The sequence below is a fragment of the Sapajus apella genome, unplaced genomic scaffold (assembly GCF_009761245.1).
Source record: "Sapajus apella isolate SASKATOON/1434 unplaced genomic scaffold, GSC_monkey_1.0 scaffold12, whole genome shotgun sequence".
Lineage (NCBI taxonomy): Eukaryota > Metazoa > Chordata > Mammalia > Primates > Cebidae > Sapajus > Sapajus apella.
In genome coordinates, this window is record NW_022436952.1 from 31280215 (window position 1) to 31298629 (window position 18415).

The following is an 18415-nucleotide window of genomic DNA, read 5'->3' on the forward strand; positions in this document are numbered from 1 at the left end:
GAGTGTTTTTTAAACTGCATTTTGGATATCTATGCAATCTTTTGCTCATTACTTTTATTACTTCCCAGTGCAAAGTGATCCAATGTTAGCAGAATTTCAAATACTATAGGGCTTTTCTGTATATTTATGCCCAGTGTCTATCCTGCACAGGACAGGCACTTACTTTAACACTTACTATGTACCTCATACTAATAAGACACATACTATGGTTGTAAGGAAGAAAGAACATACATACAATAATCACTTTCAAAATATATGGCAGAATATCATCAATGGCAGTGAAGATACTTAAGCAAAGTCCTGGAGAGGTTGTAAGAAGGGATAAATTCACCTCCTCACGATTTTATGAAAAATGTGGAATCTGACATGGTCTAAAAGTATAGCTGATAATTATAACTGTGAGAAGAATCATATTCCAGGTGGTCCAGGTATTCCCCTCAGCCTAAAGTATTCTTCTGTTGCCCACCTCTATTCTCCTTTCTATGTCCTCCTTTGACTTGACTTACTTCTACAAATTTTTCAAGTTTCAATCTAGATGTCACTGTCTTCTGGGAAGCCTTCCCAGACCCCGACTAGACTGACTTAGTTGACTCTCTGTATGATCTTACAATGCCCTTAAATAATCCAACTACCATCATACTTTCTACATTGTATTTTAATTGCCAATTGTCTTATACCCTCTGGATTGTAAAGATTTGTGAGGACAAAGTTACTACTTTGGACCTCAATGACTGCCAGAACCAGTACATAGTAGATAGTAAGTATTTGTTGACTAGAATGAATGAATGGGCCTGGCACAGTGTCTCATGCTGGTAATTCCAGCACGGTGGGAGACCCAGGCAGGTAGATCACTTGAGGTCAGAAGTTCAAGAACAGCCTGAGCAACATGGTGAAATCCATCTCTACTACAAACAGAAAAACTAGCCGAGTGTAGCGGCGGGTACACCATCTCAAAAAAAAAAAGAATGAATGAATGAACAGAGGAAATAGCAAGAACGAAGAAGCAGAGGGAAGAAAATACAGGTTGACAAAATTAGACAGGCATGGTAGAGTGTGCCTGTAATTCCAGCTACTCGGGAGGCTGAGGCAGGAGAATCACTTGAACCTGGGAGGTGGAGGTTGCAGTGGGTCGAGATCATGCCACTGCACTCCAGCTTGGTGACAGAGAGAGACTGCCTCAAAAAAAAAAAAAAAAAATTACCTCCTTCAGTCCTAGGTTTTAGGCAAGGAAAAGTGCTATTAATTTAATATTTATTGTTTATGATTAATAGAATATTATCTAACATTTATGATATAGCAGTTATATTTGCATACACTGTTATATACTTTACAGCACACTAAGGTCTCTTACATAAGCAATGTAGACAATGTCTTTATATCCTTTTCATAAAATCAGCAGTATAATTTTATTATTTTAAATGACTATAAGAGTACATCATGGTGACTATGGCTCATAACAACAGACTGTGTACTTGAAAACTGCTAATAGATTTTACGTCTTCTCACCAGGAAAAATAAAATAAAAATATATGATTTTTTCGATATCTAGTTCCTGGCCAACGATCTACCTCCCCTCAATAACAATACTGTTCCTGTGGAAAAATAAGATACCTTTAAAGCAATTGATTTTATATATTTATCAAAAATTTTGAAAGGAAAAATACTTTAAAAGGCTCAGAAAAACAATCAGAAAAACATCTGCCAAGCACTACATAATTTAACACAACATGAATGCAAGTGCAATTAAAGATATTCAAGATTTCTTCAAAAAGGTTGTTCTTATTATTACTTTGACTGCGGATGTTTCCTATTTCCATGCTCATACCTTCACATAAGATTAACACAAATTTATTTTTTAAAATGTAATCAAATGCTATTATACTCACGAAATTGCCTCCTCTCTGTTTTCTCCCCAGGAAAAGCAGTGACCGAACTGAGAATCAGCAAATTCATGAAGTCCCCCTGCAGCAGCAACACTGAAATATCCCCAAACATTCTTATTACTGCGGAAATTTAGTTCCTGAACTGTTCCTGAGCTGGGCTTAAAACCCTGTTACAGAATAAAGAAGGAGAGACCACATTATGTTTTGAAGGAAGAGAACATTTATATATTCACTGTTTAAGTTCTGTGTTAATCACACACAGAAGCAGAAAAGACACAAAAATTATAAAGTCCAAGACCTAGTGCTACAGACCCACTAAAGACTCTATAGTGACTTAAGTTGGATTAAGTGACCAATGAAGCAATGATCATTTACTTACCTGCTCTGAGAAACCTCTGTAGTTCCCTCTCCAGAGAATGTCCCAAGATATTTCAGAAGTATACACTCAGATACTATCTTAACATTAAGGTTTATTAAAAGGAGGTATAAACCTGTTAAGTGATGGGTTACCTCATCTGGATTTTCACTAGTGATCCGAGCAGCAATAACATGGCCCCTTGGGCAAGGGACATGTGCAGAATCTTCAAAATCAATGGGAGAATCGCCCCAGGGAGATACCCCGTACATCATACGGATATCCTTGATTCTATATAGAGGAATCCCCATGGCAATCTGAAAGGTAATAAAACACAAATCATTAATTTTCCACAGCTACTTCCCTTAAAGTGTGGAGGCTATCCAATAACCTAAAAAAAAATTTTTGGAGCCATTTCCTAAAACATTCTATTTTTATAATCTATGTTCTACGATCACCAACTAAGTTGCTTGAAATACAACATATCACTACAGATAAGTAGTTAGAATATTCTCCCCTCCTAAAGAAGTCCCCACATTCCTAATGCAACAGACATGAGTTCCCGTCTGTTGTCATTTCTCCATCATGTAGTGAGAATAAAAATATTCAAGGGAGGAGTAAACGTTAATAGCTATCCCAAACCAGACAGCTAGAAAATCTTAATTGTGTCATAATTATCTCTTCCATCACTGCAAACCACTGGAGGAAGTAAATAAATCTTTAGTCTTTAATAGGAACCCAAAGATGTTCTCAATGTGGGTAAACAATGTTAGATAAAAATATCAAACCTTATCATTAACTACTGCTGCTTTCTATAATATTTGTTTCCTGGGCTGAGAGAAGACAATAAGATTGACAGCAAGCACTTTACAAATTATAAAAATATATGTGTGCTACCACAATCTTGTCAGGAAAAACTTCAACCACCACTCCCTGATGCAAAATTATTTCAATAAAGAACACTAGTAAAAAAAAAAAAATGAGTAGGGAATAATTATAATACAAAGTTGTGAAGCTTACTATAGCTAAATAATTGAATAAATCATACTGTTATTGAAACTTATTTCTAAAATATGACACATTATATCAGATGTATCTGGCTAGAAAAAATAATAACATTCCTATGTCTGTACTACATCAGGAAAACCAACCCACACATGCGTAATCCATACAGCCTGAAAGAGAAATGAAAATTAGGTGAGATTCAGACAGGAGGTGCTTTTCTCTCATCAGACACTGGTTAAACCCGTTTTTCAGACCTCTCTGACTTCACTAGGCTCCGCAACCCAGATTAGGGAGACTCACCTGGAGCTGTGCTGCAGGGAGATTGACATCAGCCACCATCTCTGTACAAGGGTGCTCTACCTGTAGCCGAGGATTCAATTCCAGAAAATAGAAGCTGCCATCCTGGCTGTACAGGTATTCCACAGTCCCAGCACTCACATAACCCACCATTTTGGCAAGTTTCACCGCACACTCAAAGAAGAGAGATAAGCAAACTTAAGTATTCCAGCTTGTCCAACTGCTGAACCATTACAGCCTCTCACTGACTCAACTATTCAGTGTGCATAAGAGCTATAAAGGCTTTTAGCCACATTAGAGCACATTTCACCCTTTCTGATTATTATAGATCCCTGGACATGGATGAAAACCTCAATGACAAATTGGGAGAAAAGAGTGTTTTTCACTTTGCATCACAAGCAACCACATCCCATCAGACATAAATGCACACAGACAAAAAAACACAGGAAGAGGCTCTTGTCCAGTTTCCAGCATGTCCAATATGCTCCTCTTCTTCCTAGAAACATAGCTAACTAGCTAGAAACTAGATTTTTTTTTTTTTTTTTTGGAGACAGAGTTTCACTCTGTTACCCAGGCTGGAGTGCAGTGGCACGATCTCGCAGCTCACTGCAACCTCTGCCTCCCAGATTCAAGTGATTCTGCTACCTCAGCCCACCAAGTAGCTGAGATTACTGGCATGCGCCACAATGCCCAGCTAACTTCTGTATTTTTAGTAGAGACAAGGTTTCGCCATATTGGCCAGCCTGGTCCCAAACTCCCAGCCTCAGGTGATCTATATCCCCCTGGGTCTCCCAAAATGCTGGGATTACAGACATGAGCCACCACACCCGGCCTCGTTAGTGACTAAGTTTTGACAAACAGGATATCAGCACTGGTAAGTGATTGCATAACTCCTAAGTCATTCGTGTGTGTGTGTGTGTGTGTGTGTATGTGTGTGTGTGTGTGTGTGTGTGTGTACATACATACATATATATTTTTAGATGGAATCTTGCTTTGTCACCCAGTCTGGACTGCAGTGGCCCAATCTCGGCTCATTGTAACCTTCGCCTCCCAGGTTCAAGTCATTCTCCTGCCTCAACCTCCTGAGTAGCTGGAATCACAGGCATGTGCCACCATGTCAGGCTAATTTTTGTATTTTTAGTAGAGATGGTTTTTCATCTTGTTGGCCAAGCTGATCTTGAACTCCTGACCTCAGGTGATCCGCCCACGTCAGCCTCCTAAACTTCTGGGATTATAGGCGTGAGCCACAGTGCCCAGCTCTAAGTCATATTTTGAAAAGGAAATGTCTCATTCTCTATTCCTGGCTTTTCCCTTCTTAGTCACTGGAACATGGTCATGATAGTATAAGCCAGTTTCAATGATGCAGATGAGAACATACTAACAACAGCAAAAAAAAAAAAAAAAAGAAAAGAAAGATGCAAAGTACCTGAATTGCAAGATGCCCTCACGGAATAAAAAACTTCCACCAGCCCTGAAAAGCTCACCTCAGACTGGGACGGGAGAAAAATAAAATTCCATTTTTGGGGGGCCCACTGTGTTTTTTGGACCTTTTTGTTAAGCAGTTCCTAATTGATAAAGGAATTAAGTGCAGGTAGAATGTTGATGGTCAAAAAGAATTAAAATATAAGATGCTAGCTTAGCAAAAGAGTAGTAGGTAGCAGAGAAAGATACTGCTGGCTAGAAAGGCGGTAAGTTCCTTGTAGGCATAATACAAGTTTTGGCAAACTGTTTCCTACAATAACTTGAAATACTGACCACACACCCACTAAATCTTAAGAAAGATGGTCTGAGAGGGTCAGAGTGCCGAAAAAGCCAACTTCTTTTGTAACCCCCAAAACAGCAAATGAGATTATCATCCTGAAGTATCTCAGTGTCAAAGATCAGATTAAATGTGCTGCTTTAGTTTCAGCTGGCCCCAAGATAGCCAATATTAAATCAAGGCAAGAGAGACGGGCTAAGCACAGAAGCCAGTAAATAATAGAAGAAAAGTTTCTATACCTAGAAAAAATCTTTGAGTATGGTTAATCCAACCCAAAGCTGATTGCAAACAAATAGCCCAGAAGCTTAGTAAGTATTTGAATGAATTGTATTTCTAAACAAACCACAAACCTGGCCTTCAAAAGCCTGCAATTGATGATTGGGATAATATTTGTGCCCTCAATCCTACACAAAAAGGAAGTGGGTTGTGAAAGTTCTGCCAAAGAAGGCATAGTCTCCAAAGCCCAGCTCACAGAGAAAACTAACAGGGAAGAACTTCCCAGAGAACAGTATCAGGTGTCTTGAAGGACAATGACCAAGAAATTTACTCACTTATCGTACTTCTTTGGAGTGTGCAGTAGCAGAACCAGGGACAGCCACAAGGCCTAATTGAGATAGTATTCTACTATTCAGCAGAGAATCATCACAATTCCTACCCAGAAAGGAGGATTTGATAACTGCTATGAACCAATGATTGCTATGTATTTTTCATTTTTCCAAATGGGAGTTATCCTGTTCTCATCATTGTATATTGGGTTTATGGTGAGGGCAGGGGAGGAATGACAAGGGGTAAATAACTTGTATTTTGGGTTGCTGGCCCATGAAAAGTCACATACATATCTAATGGAGAGGAATGTACATCATATAGAGATCCGAAATCACCTGCAGGAATAACCCATCCTGTTACTAGTTACAAGGAAGACTTCAGGCTGTCTTCCTTGGGGAAGGCTAAGTGTGCTCTAAGAGTAGGAAAAAGGATGTGAAAGGATAATGGGTAGCCAGAGGAGCAGACTGAGGCACAGATTATTAAATGTCCTCCAGTGACTTTTCTCTACTTCATCATTTTAGGAATAAAATAGAAATTTTTGCTGAGCACATGGTCACCTAGTTAGTGACCTCAATACCTAGCATCTTTTGGGCTAGGTATAATTGTGTAACTGAATTTTGTCCAACGGAATGTGAGAAGTGATGTATGTGACTTCCAGATCATGCTTCCATATGCTTGCCCTCCATGTCCGTCTCTTCCTCCCAGAGGACACAATGTGAATATAATCTTGTGTGAGTTAGCTCAGTCACAAAGATGACAATGTCTGAGAGCAAAGTTTGGGAACCTTTTTTGGTAAAGAGCCAGATTGGGCAATATAGCCTGTCACAACTATTCAATTCTACCTTGTAACAATAAAGCAGCCATAAATAATACATAAACAAATAAGCATCATTGTGCTCCAATAAAATTTTATTTACAAAAACAGGCAACAGGTGAGCAATAAACCTGTTTCTGGTACCAGCTCATCTCTGAAACTTATGCCTTGTTTAAGCCACTGTATTTTCCTTATTTATTTGTTTTGAGATAGCTTCTTGCTCTGTCACCCTGGTTGGAGTGCAGTGGCACGATCAAGGCTCACAGAAACTTTGACCTCCCAGGCTCAAGTGATCTTCCCACCTCAGCCTCTCAAGCAGATGAGACTACAGATGTGTGCCACAACACTCAGCTAATTTTTGTATTTTTAGTAGAGACGGGGCTTCACCATATTGCCCAGGCTGGTCTCGAATTCCAGGCTCAAGTGATCTGTCCCCCTTAACCTCCCAAAGTGCTGGAATTATAGGCAAGAGCCACCATGCCCAACCAAGTCACTGTATTTTGAAGGCATCTTTATTATAGCAGTTCAAGAGTACATCTTAATATATACACAACATAGGAAATAAACTTCTAACACACATTAAATATATTTTCAAGAATATATTTTGATGAAAAGACAGGGTCTGGACTCTAGAAAAGACTATGTTCAGGTCTTTAAACTACAATTATGCCCAAGGCATTCTTCGTGACTTTGAGAAACTGTTTTCTATACAAAAAGATAGAATGTATGAACTCAAGATATTTAGAGGATTTCCAAAAAAGATAATAGACTTGATTAAATTCAACTTAAGACTTGATGATAATCAACCCAGTAAATGAAACTACCTGATTATGAGCTTCTTAAAAAATCAATCATGGCTGGGCCCAGTGGCTCATGCCTATAATCAGAGCACTCTGGGAGTCTGAGGCAGGCAGATCATGATGAGGTCATGAGATTGAGACCATCCTGGCCAACACGGTGAAACCCGTGTCTACTAAAAATGCAAAAATTAGCTGGGCCTGGTGGCACGCGCCTGTAGTCCCAGCTATTCGGGAGGCTGAGGCAGGAGAATTGCTTGACACCGGGAGGCAGAGGTTGCAGTGAGCCAAGATCATGCTACTGTAACTCTAGCCTGGTGACAGAGCAAGACTCCTTCTAAAAAAAAAAAAAAAAAAAAAAATTAATCACAAGATTAAAAATTTCAAAGCATTTCTCTTCTTTATCCCTACTCAAAATGTTACACTGACTTTTGTTAGAAAGTGTTAACTACTTTTAGAGCTTGACATGTTCCTTGACGATCTCTCAATGGGAGAACAGTAAATTTTTTTTCTCTAAGAAAAGGATATAATTTTATTAATTATTCAGAATTGTTGCTTAAAATCCCATTATTCTCAGATTGGTACATGAACTGAATGAAAAATGTTCTGTGTAAGAAAACATAAATTACAAGCCTTTTAATATATGTACCTGTTCCATGTGTTCAAATACTGCTGGAGTAGCAATAGCAGCAGGTGCCTCTTCAATAATCTTCTGATGTCTGCGTTGTACAGAGCAATCACGACCAAACAAAGAGATAGCATTGCCATATTGGTCCGCTAAGATCTGCACCTCCAGATGACGAGATTGTTTGGCTAACCTCATCACAAATATAGGAGATCCAGGAACTTCAGCCTGAACCTGTATTAGAAAAAGGGAAGAAAAAAACCCAATTCTTACATTTTAAACATTCTATTTATCTTGATAAGCTGCTTTGATTTCAACAAGCAGAGGTCCAGAAGTGTCAGGGACCATGTTAATCAGTAAAATACAAAAGTGAATGAAATACAGTCCATCCTGTCATCTTCAATATCTTTAAGATGCTGCATTCTTACATAATCAATATTAATTGATGAATGTAAAAACAAAGGAACATCTGGTGCATCTCGAAGGTAAACAACTAAATATTTAAAAACACAGACACATACACAAATCCAACACGGCAAAATACTGTCATCCTGTATTCTGTACAAACAAATGTACAACTTGTTTCAGGCAAGATACTTTGCTGGTTCACATTATATTATATATGGTATTGTTGCAGCCAAAGGACTTTCATCTTTAGTTTTGAAGAACATTGCCACTGGAGACAGAATTCTAAAATGGCAACTATTTTTTTTCTCAGCACTTTAAAAAGAATCCCAATGATTTTTGCTTTCACTGTTTCTACTGAGATACTGAGATGTCAACTGTCAATCTTATTGCTACTGTTTTGAAAGCAATCTTTTTCATCAGCTGCTTTAAGATTTTCTCTCTTTTGTAGGGGGTACAGTGGTAGATTTACTCTGATAAGCGTAGATGTGGTTCTCTGTATTTGTCCTGCTTAAGGTTCATAGTGATTTTTGAAACTTCCTTGGTATCTTTTATCTGTTCAAAGAAATCCTTAGCCTTTCTCTCTTCAAATATGGCTTCTGCTTCATCATTTCCTCAAATATTGCTTCTGCTCCATTCTCTTTCTCTTCTCCTCTGAGACTTAAAGCACATGATGTTAGACCATTTCACTGTACCCCACATGTCTTTTATGCTGTTTTGCCATGAAGCAAGTCATCTCAAAACTCAGTGGCCTGCTTAGAACATCAACCTTTTATGATGCCGTCTTCATCTGGGCAGTTCTTCCAATCTTGCACTTATATACATATCATCTGATGGCTTGAGTAGGGTGGAACATTCTCACTCAAATGTCTGATGATTCATGCTGACTGCTGGCTGGTAGGTCTAGGGAGTCTCAACAGAAATTGTTCATCTTCACTACATATGGCTCCATTGCATATGGCTTCTCATCCTCCAATAGGCTAGACCAGGCTTCTTCAGTGCTATGTTCCAAGAGGGTGAACACAGAAGCTGTATGGCCTCTTGAGGTCTAGGCTCTAGAATTTATACATCACTTTGGCCACGTTCTAATGGTCAAAGCAAGCCACAAAAGCCAGCTAAGCTTCAAGGGGTGGGGAAATAGATGCCACTCCTGGAAGGGAGGAACAGCAAAGTCACATTGCAAAGGGTGTACATACAGGAATGGGAGGAGTTATTGGGCCCATCTCTTGCAAACAACTTACTATGGTCTACCCTATGGCCACAATAATTCACATACCTCCCACATGCAAAACAGATTCACCCCCTCCCAAGACCCCCATAGTCTCATCCAATCATGGCATTGGGCTTGACGTCCATTTTCTCATGAGTCATGTCCAGAAGAAAATGAGGTTCTTGCGTGCAGCTCCACAGGTATAGTTTCTCTTGATCCAAAGACCTGGGAACTAAAAAGACAAGTTATCTGCCCCAACACTCCCAATATTTAATGATGATATTGGGAGAGAATAACTGCAAATGAGATTCCTGTTCAAAGAGGGATAAATAAGAGAAACATAGTAGTCACTGGTCCATTGCAATTCTGAAATCTGGATAGGTACATGTTGTCAGATTCCCTTACTCCAGAGTCAGGAAATGTTTTTTGCTTTGTTTTGTTTTTTAGGGTCTAGTTTGGTTTCCTGGGAGTGGGTCCTTAATCCATCACATCCCCTGCTCTTAGCTCTGCCCTCTGGGCTCCTGACTCTACTCTCTGAGAAATCTCTTTTTTTATTTGAAATGACAGCTCTTTACAGTTGAATAGCTTTCTGTCTGCTTCCTGTGCATAAAAGTTGAAAACTCAGAGGTCACTTTTTATTTTGAACTGTTTCTGGCCCTTTCAGTCCCTTGGTGCATTCATCCACACAAGTCTCTTGACAACTTTGTGGGTTTCCTATGAATCATTTTCCAATATGACACCCAAAAAGACACATCCACAACTCATGTCTGCATAGACCTCTCTATACTTTGGGCATGTCAGGTTCCTGTAAGACAGTACCCTTAAGATACTTAGGGCCAGGTGTGGTGGCTCACACCTATAATCCCAGCACTTTGGGAGGCCAAGGTGGGAGGATTACCTGATGTCAGGAGTTTGAGACCAGCCTGGGCAACATGGTAAAACCCCATCTCTACCAAAAACACAAAAACTAGCCAGGCACTGTGGTGGGCACCTGTAATCCCAGCTATTTGGGAGGCTAAGGCAGGAGAATTGCTTGAATCCAGGAGGTGGAGGCTGTAGTGAGCCGAGATCACAGCACTGCATTCTAGCCTGGGCAACAGAGTGAGACTGTCTCAAAAACAAACAAACAAACAAACAACAACAAAAAAAAACAACTTAGAAGCATATTTCTAGCTGAAAGGGTAATTTACTAGCTAATAATTTAGCTATTTCTGAGGCCTTAAAGTCACAGGCACTCTTGACTTGGTCTTTACTCTGAGGCATTTTTTACTTTGCAAATCTTTTGGCAGCTGGCGAGACTGGGAATGAGAAACAATTCTATTTTCAACAAGTTCTGGGTCATGTACATTTCTATAAATCCTGCTTGCAAGCAAAATATCTTCTTTAGCTCACCTCTCTTTTATAGTTTCTTAGTATAAGCAACTAGAAGCACTCCACAGATACTTTAAACACTTGTAGAGAGCTCCTTAACCAGATCCATTACTTCATTAAATATATTCTTTATCTTCCAAGATACCTCAGATAACATTCTTTGCCAATTGTTCCATTATTACATGGGTCTTTTTTCCAGACTCCAAAAACAATTACTATGCTGCTTTCCCAGCCTCCCTTAACAGTTCATCATTCCTCCAGTTCATGAACGTCCTCCTCACCAATTTTCCAGCCTACACCTATGAGCCAGTTTTAAAGTCAATGTCATGTGTTTTACTTTTTGTTATGACAATAGCATACCTTTAGGTATCAATTTCTGTGTCAATTATCCATTAATACCTAACAAACTACCAAAATCTTAGTGACTTGGTATAGCAACCATTTTATTTGCTCATGAGTGTGTGGATCAGCATTTTGAACTGGGCACAAGCGGCAGTTCTTCTGATCTTGCCTGGAGTAACTCATGCAGCTACAGTCATCTGGCAGCCCAACTGAGGTTAGATGGTAAAATATGGTCTCATTTACATGTCTCAAAGGTGGTCCTGCTGATTGTCAGCTAGTAGGACTAGGAGGCTTTAGCTGGGACAACTCATCTCTGCTCATGTGACCTCTCTTTCTCCAGTAGGCCAGAATGGGCTCTTCATATGGTAGTCTGAGGGCTCACTTCAAGACTGCAAGGGCAGCAACTACAAAACCATTTGAAGTTTAGGTTTCAGAAGTCATACGTCACTTCTGCCACATTCTGTTGGCAAAAACAAGTCAAAAGGCCAGCTGAAATTCAAGGGTTGGGAAAAAAAAAGACTCTACTTCTTGAAAGGAGGAGCTGCAAAATAATGGTGCACAGTGTAGATACAAACAGAAAGAGTTATCATGATCATCTTGCAAATAATCTCGCATACTGCTCTGTTTTTCATCCTTTTATCTCTCTTCATGCTTCAATCTGAATTTCCTTCTGATCTACTTACCAGTTATTAATTCTCTAATCTTTTTCCATGTTTGTTTGTTTTGTCACCCAGGCTACAGTACAGTGGCAGGACCACAGCTCACTGCAGCCTCAAACTCCTGGGCTCAAGGGATTCTCCTATCTCAGTCTCCAGTGCCAGTTACTAATTCTCTTCAACCGCATCTAATACGCTATAATATTAAACTCCTATATTACATTGACTTTTATTTTTGAGACAGGGTCTTACTTTGTTACTCAGACTGAAGTACAGTGGCACAATAATTTTATATGCCTATTTTTTTTTTTTTTTTTTTTTTTTTTTTGAGATGGAGTTTCACTCTTGTTGCCCAGTCTGGAGTGCAAAGATGCAATCTCAGCTCACTGCAACTTCTGCCTCCTGAGTTCAAGCAATTCTCCTGCCTCAGCCTCCCAAGTAGCTGGGATTACAGGCATGCACCACCACACCCAGCTAATTTTGTATTTTTAGTAGAGACGAGGTTTCTCCATGTTGATCAGGCTGGTCTTGAACTCCTGACCTCAGGTGATCCACTCGTCTCAGCCTCCCAAAGTGCTGGGATTACAGGCATGAGCCACTATCCCTGGCCTATAGCCTGTTTTCAATTGAGTGGTTGATATGCTGCAAGAAAAATTAATAGAAATAATTTTAAGTTCTAGATGTATCTTTCTCTGGAAAGGATTTACATTTGCTTCCTGCAGGTGTCTAGAAGCACTAGCAATCCTATAACATCTTGCTTAAATCAGAGGTTGAATGTTTTGAAGCCAAGACATAGTCCCTGTGAGGGCTAATCTATTTCCAGTTCACCCCTTCTCCCATGATGTAGTCAGTTCTTAAGGATCCCAACCTAAAATGTGGGAGGTTTTCCAGGGCACCCTTCTTCAGGAAGCCCTCTTAGTCTTTGAAGACTGTTGAAAATTAATCAGTCTTTCAGGTGCTTCTTCTTGAATAGATGATATATCTAGGGGAAAAGTAGCCTGATATGTCAGGCTCACATCTCTGGGTTTCCTTTTTCTCCTATTTGTTAGCCCCAGAATTCCTCACTGCCTTAAAACATATATGTACATATGTGTACACACATACACATACACACATTTTTTTTTTTTTTTAAAGAAATCTGGTTCAGCTTTTCTAGTTTGTTCCCAATGGGAGGATTAGTCTATTCACCCAATCAGTATTGAAACTTAAGGACTTTCACAGAAAACCGCCCCTTAGTGTTTTAGACTTTTCCACTATTCAATTCCATAGTAATGAGTAGTTTTGAAATGTCTGTAAGAATTAACATTAATTAACATGCCTTTTTTTTTTCTTTTTGCTTCTAAGAGCAAAGGCCTTTTCACTAGACCCTCTGAGTCACTGATCTACTCATGAAAACAGAATTTAATGAAAAAATAACAACAACAACAAAAAAAGCAAGGTAATATTCAGTTTCTGACATTTAAAAGAGAATAATGTAGCAAAACAATACCTTATTTAATTATTTATTTATTTTAATTTTTTTTTTTTTGTAGAGACAGAGTCTCACTTTGTTTTCCACGCTGATCTGAAATTCCTGGCTTCAAGCAATCCTCCTGCCTTAGACTCCCAACGTGCTAGGATTATAGGCATGAGCCACCAAGCCCGGCCAAGACAACACCTTTATCACTTCCTTTATCTAGTATAGATGCTCTTTGACTTACAATAAGGTTATGTCCCAATAAACTCAACGTAAGTGGAAAATGTGGTAAGTCAAAATTGCATTTAATATACTTAACCTAATGAACATCATAGCTTCGTCTAGCCTAACTTAAATGTGCTTAAAACACATCAGCCTAAGTTGGAAAAATCATCTAACACAAAGCCTATATTACAATAAAGTGCTGACTATCTCATGCAGTTTACTGAATATTGCACTGACAGTGAAAAACAATAGCTGTATGGGTACTCAAAGTAAGATTTATACTGAATGCATTATCACTTGCACACCGTTGTAAAGTTGAAAATTTGTAAGTTGAAATTTTAAGTTGGGGACCATCTGTATATCAAATCATGGAAGACCCAGCTCATAAGTTTTTCTTTTTCACTCTTGACAGTGAAGCAAGGAGCTTGCAGCTAAATGTTTTAACAAAAAAAAAGAAGTCAAATAAAAGGTGGCATGGCACACTAGTAAAAGAAGTGCAAAGTAGATGATGATGAGAAAACTGAAAAAAAGGGGAAGCTAGGAGCATGAAAAAGGCAGACTTCTGTTCCAAATCTCCATTTTTTGACACATCGTTTACTATGTATTGGAAGGAGAAAAAAAGAAGTGAGTTAAGTATGTGAGCATAACTCTGAGGATGAAACAAAAAGAGAGCCCTGTCTCCCTTTTCTCTCTCTAAGATTCTAAAAAGACATCGCTTCTGTGGCCTTCTCTACAACCAGTGTTTAGTACGGCCACATCAACTTGGCTGCAAAGCAGAGGGTAAGGCAGAGAATTCCGACATTGAGCTTTCCTGAGTCACTCTCAGTTCTTATATACTGTGGGTCTCCCAGAGGATTACTGTGCCAGGGTGTGGTGGCCATGCAGCACAGGCTAGAGTATAGACTGCTGGGACAGCAGGCTAGATGGAACATATGATAGAAACTCAGAGGTCTCTAGGCAATGTGAACTAAAGTAGAAAAAAGTCAGTCAGAAAGCCTGGGCCTGACCAAGCCAAGAACAACCATATCAGTATCATACCACGATACCACACATTATCTACAAAGTCAGCAGAACAGGGGCACAAAAATACAGAAAGGTATTGATTTTTCTTTGCCATTATGAGATCCTATAAGCCATATGCACCATGTAAGGAAAAGCTATCTGAGAAACTGAGCACGTTTATATAAGACAGAATAACTGTTTGAATTACCTAATTAAATAAAACTTAAAATTGAGTTGGACATTTCATTAACCTTTTTTCTCTGCTAATATGCCGGTAGAAACTACAAAGAAAGACAATTAGCTATAGACCAAATTAAAAATTAAATATTTTCTGGACATCCAAATTAAAGTATGAGTTAAATCGTGTATCTCTGGTATACATGTTAGTTCAAACAAACAACAGTTTGTACTCTACCTGTCTGAAGAGGTTAGGGAAGTCATCTGCATTGTTGACTTTTCTAATTCCCTTCCCTCCTCCTCCTTCTGAGGCCTTGATCATTACTGGATATCCAACCTCTTCAGCTGCCTTTAATAAAAAAAAAAATAGAAGATACAGTGTTATTACCAGGGAAGGAGAAAACTGGTATTTTCTCCCTTTAAGTCATTTAGTAAGTCTAAATACAGTAAAATAGAAAGATCTGCAAGATATGCTATTAGGTGAAAACATAAATAGTAGAACAATATTTGTAGTATTAGGTTGACCCAAAAGAAATTGCCTTTTTCATAGATTTTTAAAAATGACTGAATATAGGCAATTTCATATGGTTCAATCTAAAGTAATGTCATATAGGCAAAAAACAAAATTATATATGCATTTATATACCCACATATGTAAGTGCAAAGAAGTAAAGTCCAGAGTACATACTAGCAATGATTTAGAAAATAAAGGTAGGTGTATATAAAACTTTCCTTTTTTACGGTATATATTTCTGCATCATTGGAATTTCTTGCTTAGAGTATGCAGGTATCCACATATTACCCATAATTTAAAAAAAAAAAAAGACATAAGAAGTTCACTTAAAATAAGCTGATATGAGGCTGGGCACAGTGGCTCATACCTGTAATCCCAACACTTTGGGAGGCTGAGGTGGGCAGATCATCTGAGGTCAGGAGTTTGAGATCAGCCTGGACAAAATGATGAAACCCCTGTCTCTATTAAAAATACAAAAAATTAGCCAGGCATGGTGGCACATGCCTGTAACCCCAGGTACTTGGGAGGCTGAGGCACGACAATTGCTTGAATCCGGGAGGCAGAAGTTGCAATGAGCCAAGATCGTGCCACTGCATTCCAGCTTGGGCAACAAAGTGAGACTCTGTCTCAAAAAATATTAAAACAAAATAAGGCTGGGTGCGGTGGCTCACGCCTGTAATCCCAACACTTTGGGAGGCCAAGGCAGGCGAATTACCTGAGGTCAGGAGTTCAAGACCAGCCTGGCCAACATGGCAAAACCCCACCTCTACTAAAAATACAAAAATTAGCCGGGCATGGTGGCACATGTCTGTAATCCCAGCTACTCTGGAAGCTGAGGCAGAAGAATGGCTTGAATCTGGGAGGCAGAGGTTGCAATGAGCTGAGATTGCAACATTGCATTCCAGCCTGGGTGACAGAGCAAGACTCCCTCTCAAAGCTAACTAACTAACTAAATAAATAAAATAACCAAGTCATTCCTTTGTCAAAATATTCCAGTCTTTTAAGGTTTTGCTACATTATATCTTTAAAATGTATCAGCAGGCCTGGCACGGTGCCTCAGTGTAATCCTAGCACTCTGGGAGGTCAAGGTGGGTGGATCACTCAGGAGTTTGACACCAGCCAGGCAAACTTGGTGAAACTCTGTCTCTACTAAAAATACAAAAATTAGCTAGGCATGGTGGTGGGCACCTATAATCCCAGCTACTTGGGAGGCTGGGGCAGGAAATCACTTGAACCTGGAAAGTGGAGGTTGCAGTGAGCCAAGATGGCACCACTGCACTCCAGCCTGGGCAACAGAGTGAGACTCCAACTCGAAAAAAAAGTATCACTCAGAAAAAAGAAGATTTCAATTTTTAACCTATATCACTCAATTAGGAATGAAAATCTTTCACTCGCAGTCTCACCTCTTCTAGTGTTTCCTTATCTCTACCCTTTTCTATGCTTACATAAACATCATTAGTATGATGAACTCAATTGCTGAGTGATAGATGATCAAAGAGATAGTACAAGTGTGATGAAAGACTTGAAAAAAAAAAAAGGGTATCCCACAGGAGGTCAGTAAGAAGGTAGGCCTTTTAAAAATATATGAAAGCGGGCTGGGCACGGTGGCTCAGCCTATAATCCCAGCACTTTGGGAGGCCGAGATGGGCAGATCACGAGGTCAAGAGAACGAGACCATCCTGATCAACATGGTGAAACCCCATCTCTACTAAAAATACAAAAATTAGCTGGGCATGGTGATGTGTACCTGTAGTCTCAGCTACTCAGGAGGCTGAGGCAGGAGAATTGGTTGAACCCAGAAGGCAGAGGTTGCAGTGAGCTGAAGATCACGCCACTGCACTCCAGCCTAGCGACAGAGTGAGACTCTGTCTCAAAAAATAATAATAATTATATACACATATATGAAAGATTTAGTCACAGGTCGCCCATTAAAAATATTTGGAAGAATTTTAACACTTTAATATAATATTAAGTAAGGAACAGAGAGATGGAAGAACAAAAAATACTAAGTAGAAAAAAGTATTACGATTACCAAATAATACATATAGTAAGACCCAAAATTTTTAAGTATCATACTTTTAAGTATAGGAATCTATTAATAAAGATTTTTATACAATATAAATCTACGAGTTTGAAAAAGGATGAAAAAAATATGAATCTGTTAATAAGTATTATCTTTGAATGGTGTGTTTACATATGGCTTTATCATCATCTTTGGCTTTTCAAATTTTTCTACCAGGAAATCCTGTTTATAACCAGAAAAAAAAAAAAGGATATCAGTTGATAAGCAAAATAGCTAGAATAGTTCCTTAAGCTTCTACTCTTTGGCAAATTATAGCAAACAAAATTAAGCATTTGCAAATCAATTAAAATATTAATTCTTATTAAGGAGATTATAAGATGTTTAACTTAAAATGCAAACAGTATAGCAAAATTATTTGAACATTCAGCATCCCTCTTGAATTTATACCACACAAGTCGAACTCAAGCAGTGTATTTTTCTACAATAGCCTCTTTCATTATCTTTCATTATACCTGGAGGCATAACCAACACTTTATACTATTTATAAAAGTGAAAGGGGAACAAATTGGAGGGAACTATAAGGAAAAAAAAGGTAATGCTGGGGAAAGGATCTCCTTTTGCCTAGGTTCACGTTTCTATATGGCTGGACAATAATTAAGAGTCACCCTTTCAGTCCTTCTCAGCTCACTCCCTTACTCCTCTCAAAGGGAAAAATAATAAATTATGTGATTGGTCAATTTGGAAGAAGGGACTGAACATGCATAGCTCAGTCTCTTCTCCTGTGGGATCAGCCCACTGCACAAAACATATGCTCTTTGTCAGCTCTCAGCCATACACTAAGCTGAAATAAGCTCTCTCTCTGTAGAGGGAAGTCTGTGGTCATTCAGCACTGCCAGTAACCAGTAGGTGAGTGAGCCTGCTTAACTCCGGTGTTCAGTTTACAAATCTGATTG

At 38.9% G+C, this 18415-nt stretch overlaps 1 protein-coding gene across 16 annotated transcripts in view; it reads right to left on the minus strand.

Moving 5' to 3' along the window:
- Positions 1–18415, minus strand: part of ACACA (acetyl-CoA carboxylase alpha) — a 328053-nt gene that overhangs the window by 171781 nt on the left and 137857 nt on the right. For all 16 annotated transcript variants that reach the window (XR_004269722.1, XM_032280776.1, XM_032280784.1 and 13 more), the window contains 5 exons: positions 15164–15274; positions 8106–8315; positions 3544–3714; positions 2394–2555; positions 1887–2050 (listed from right to left, as the gene is read on the minus strand). Coding sequence is in view for 15 of the 16 variants with exons in the window: in XM_032280776.1 (XP_032136667.1) it covers positions 1887–2050; positions 2394–2555; positions 3544–3714; positions 8106–8315; positions 15164–15274 (818 nt within the window). In the remaining variant the exon portion in view is untranslated. The remainder of the gene's footprint in view (positions 1–1886; positions 2051–2393; positions 2556–3543; positions 3715–8105; positions 8316–15163; positions 15275–18415) is intronic.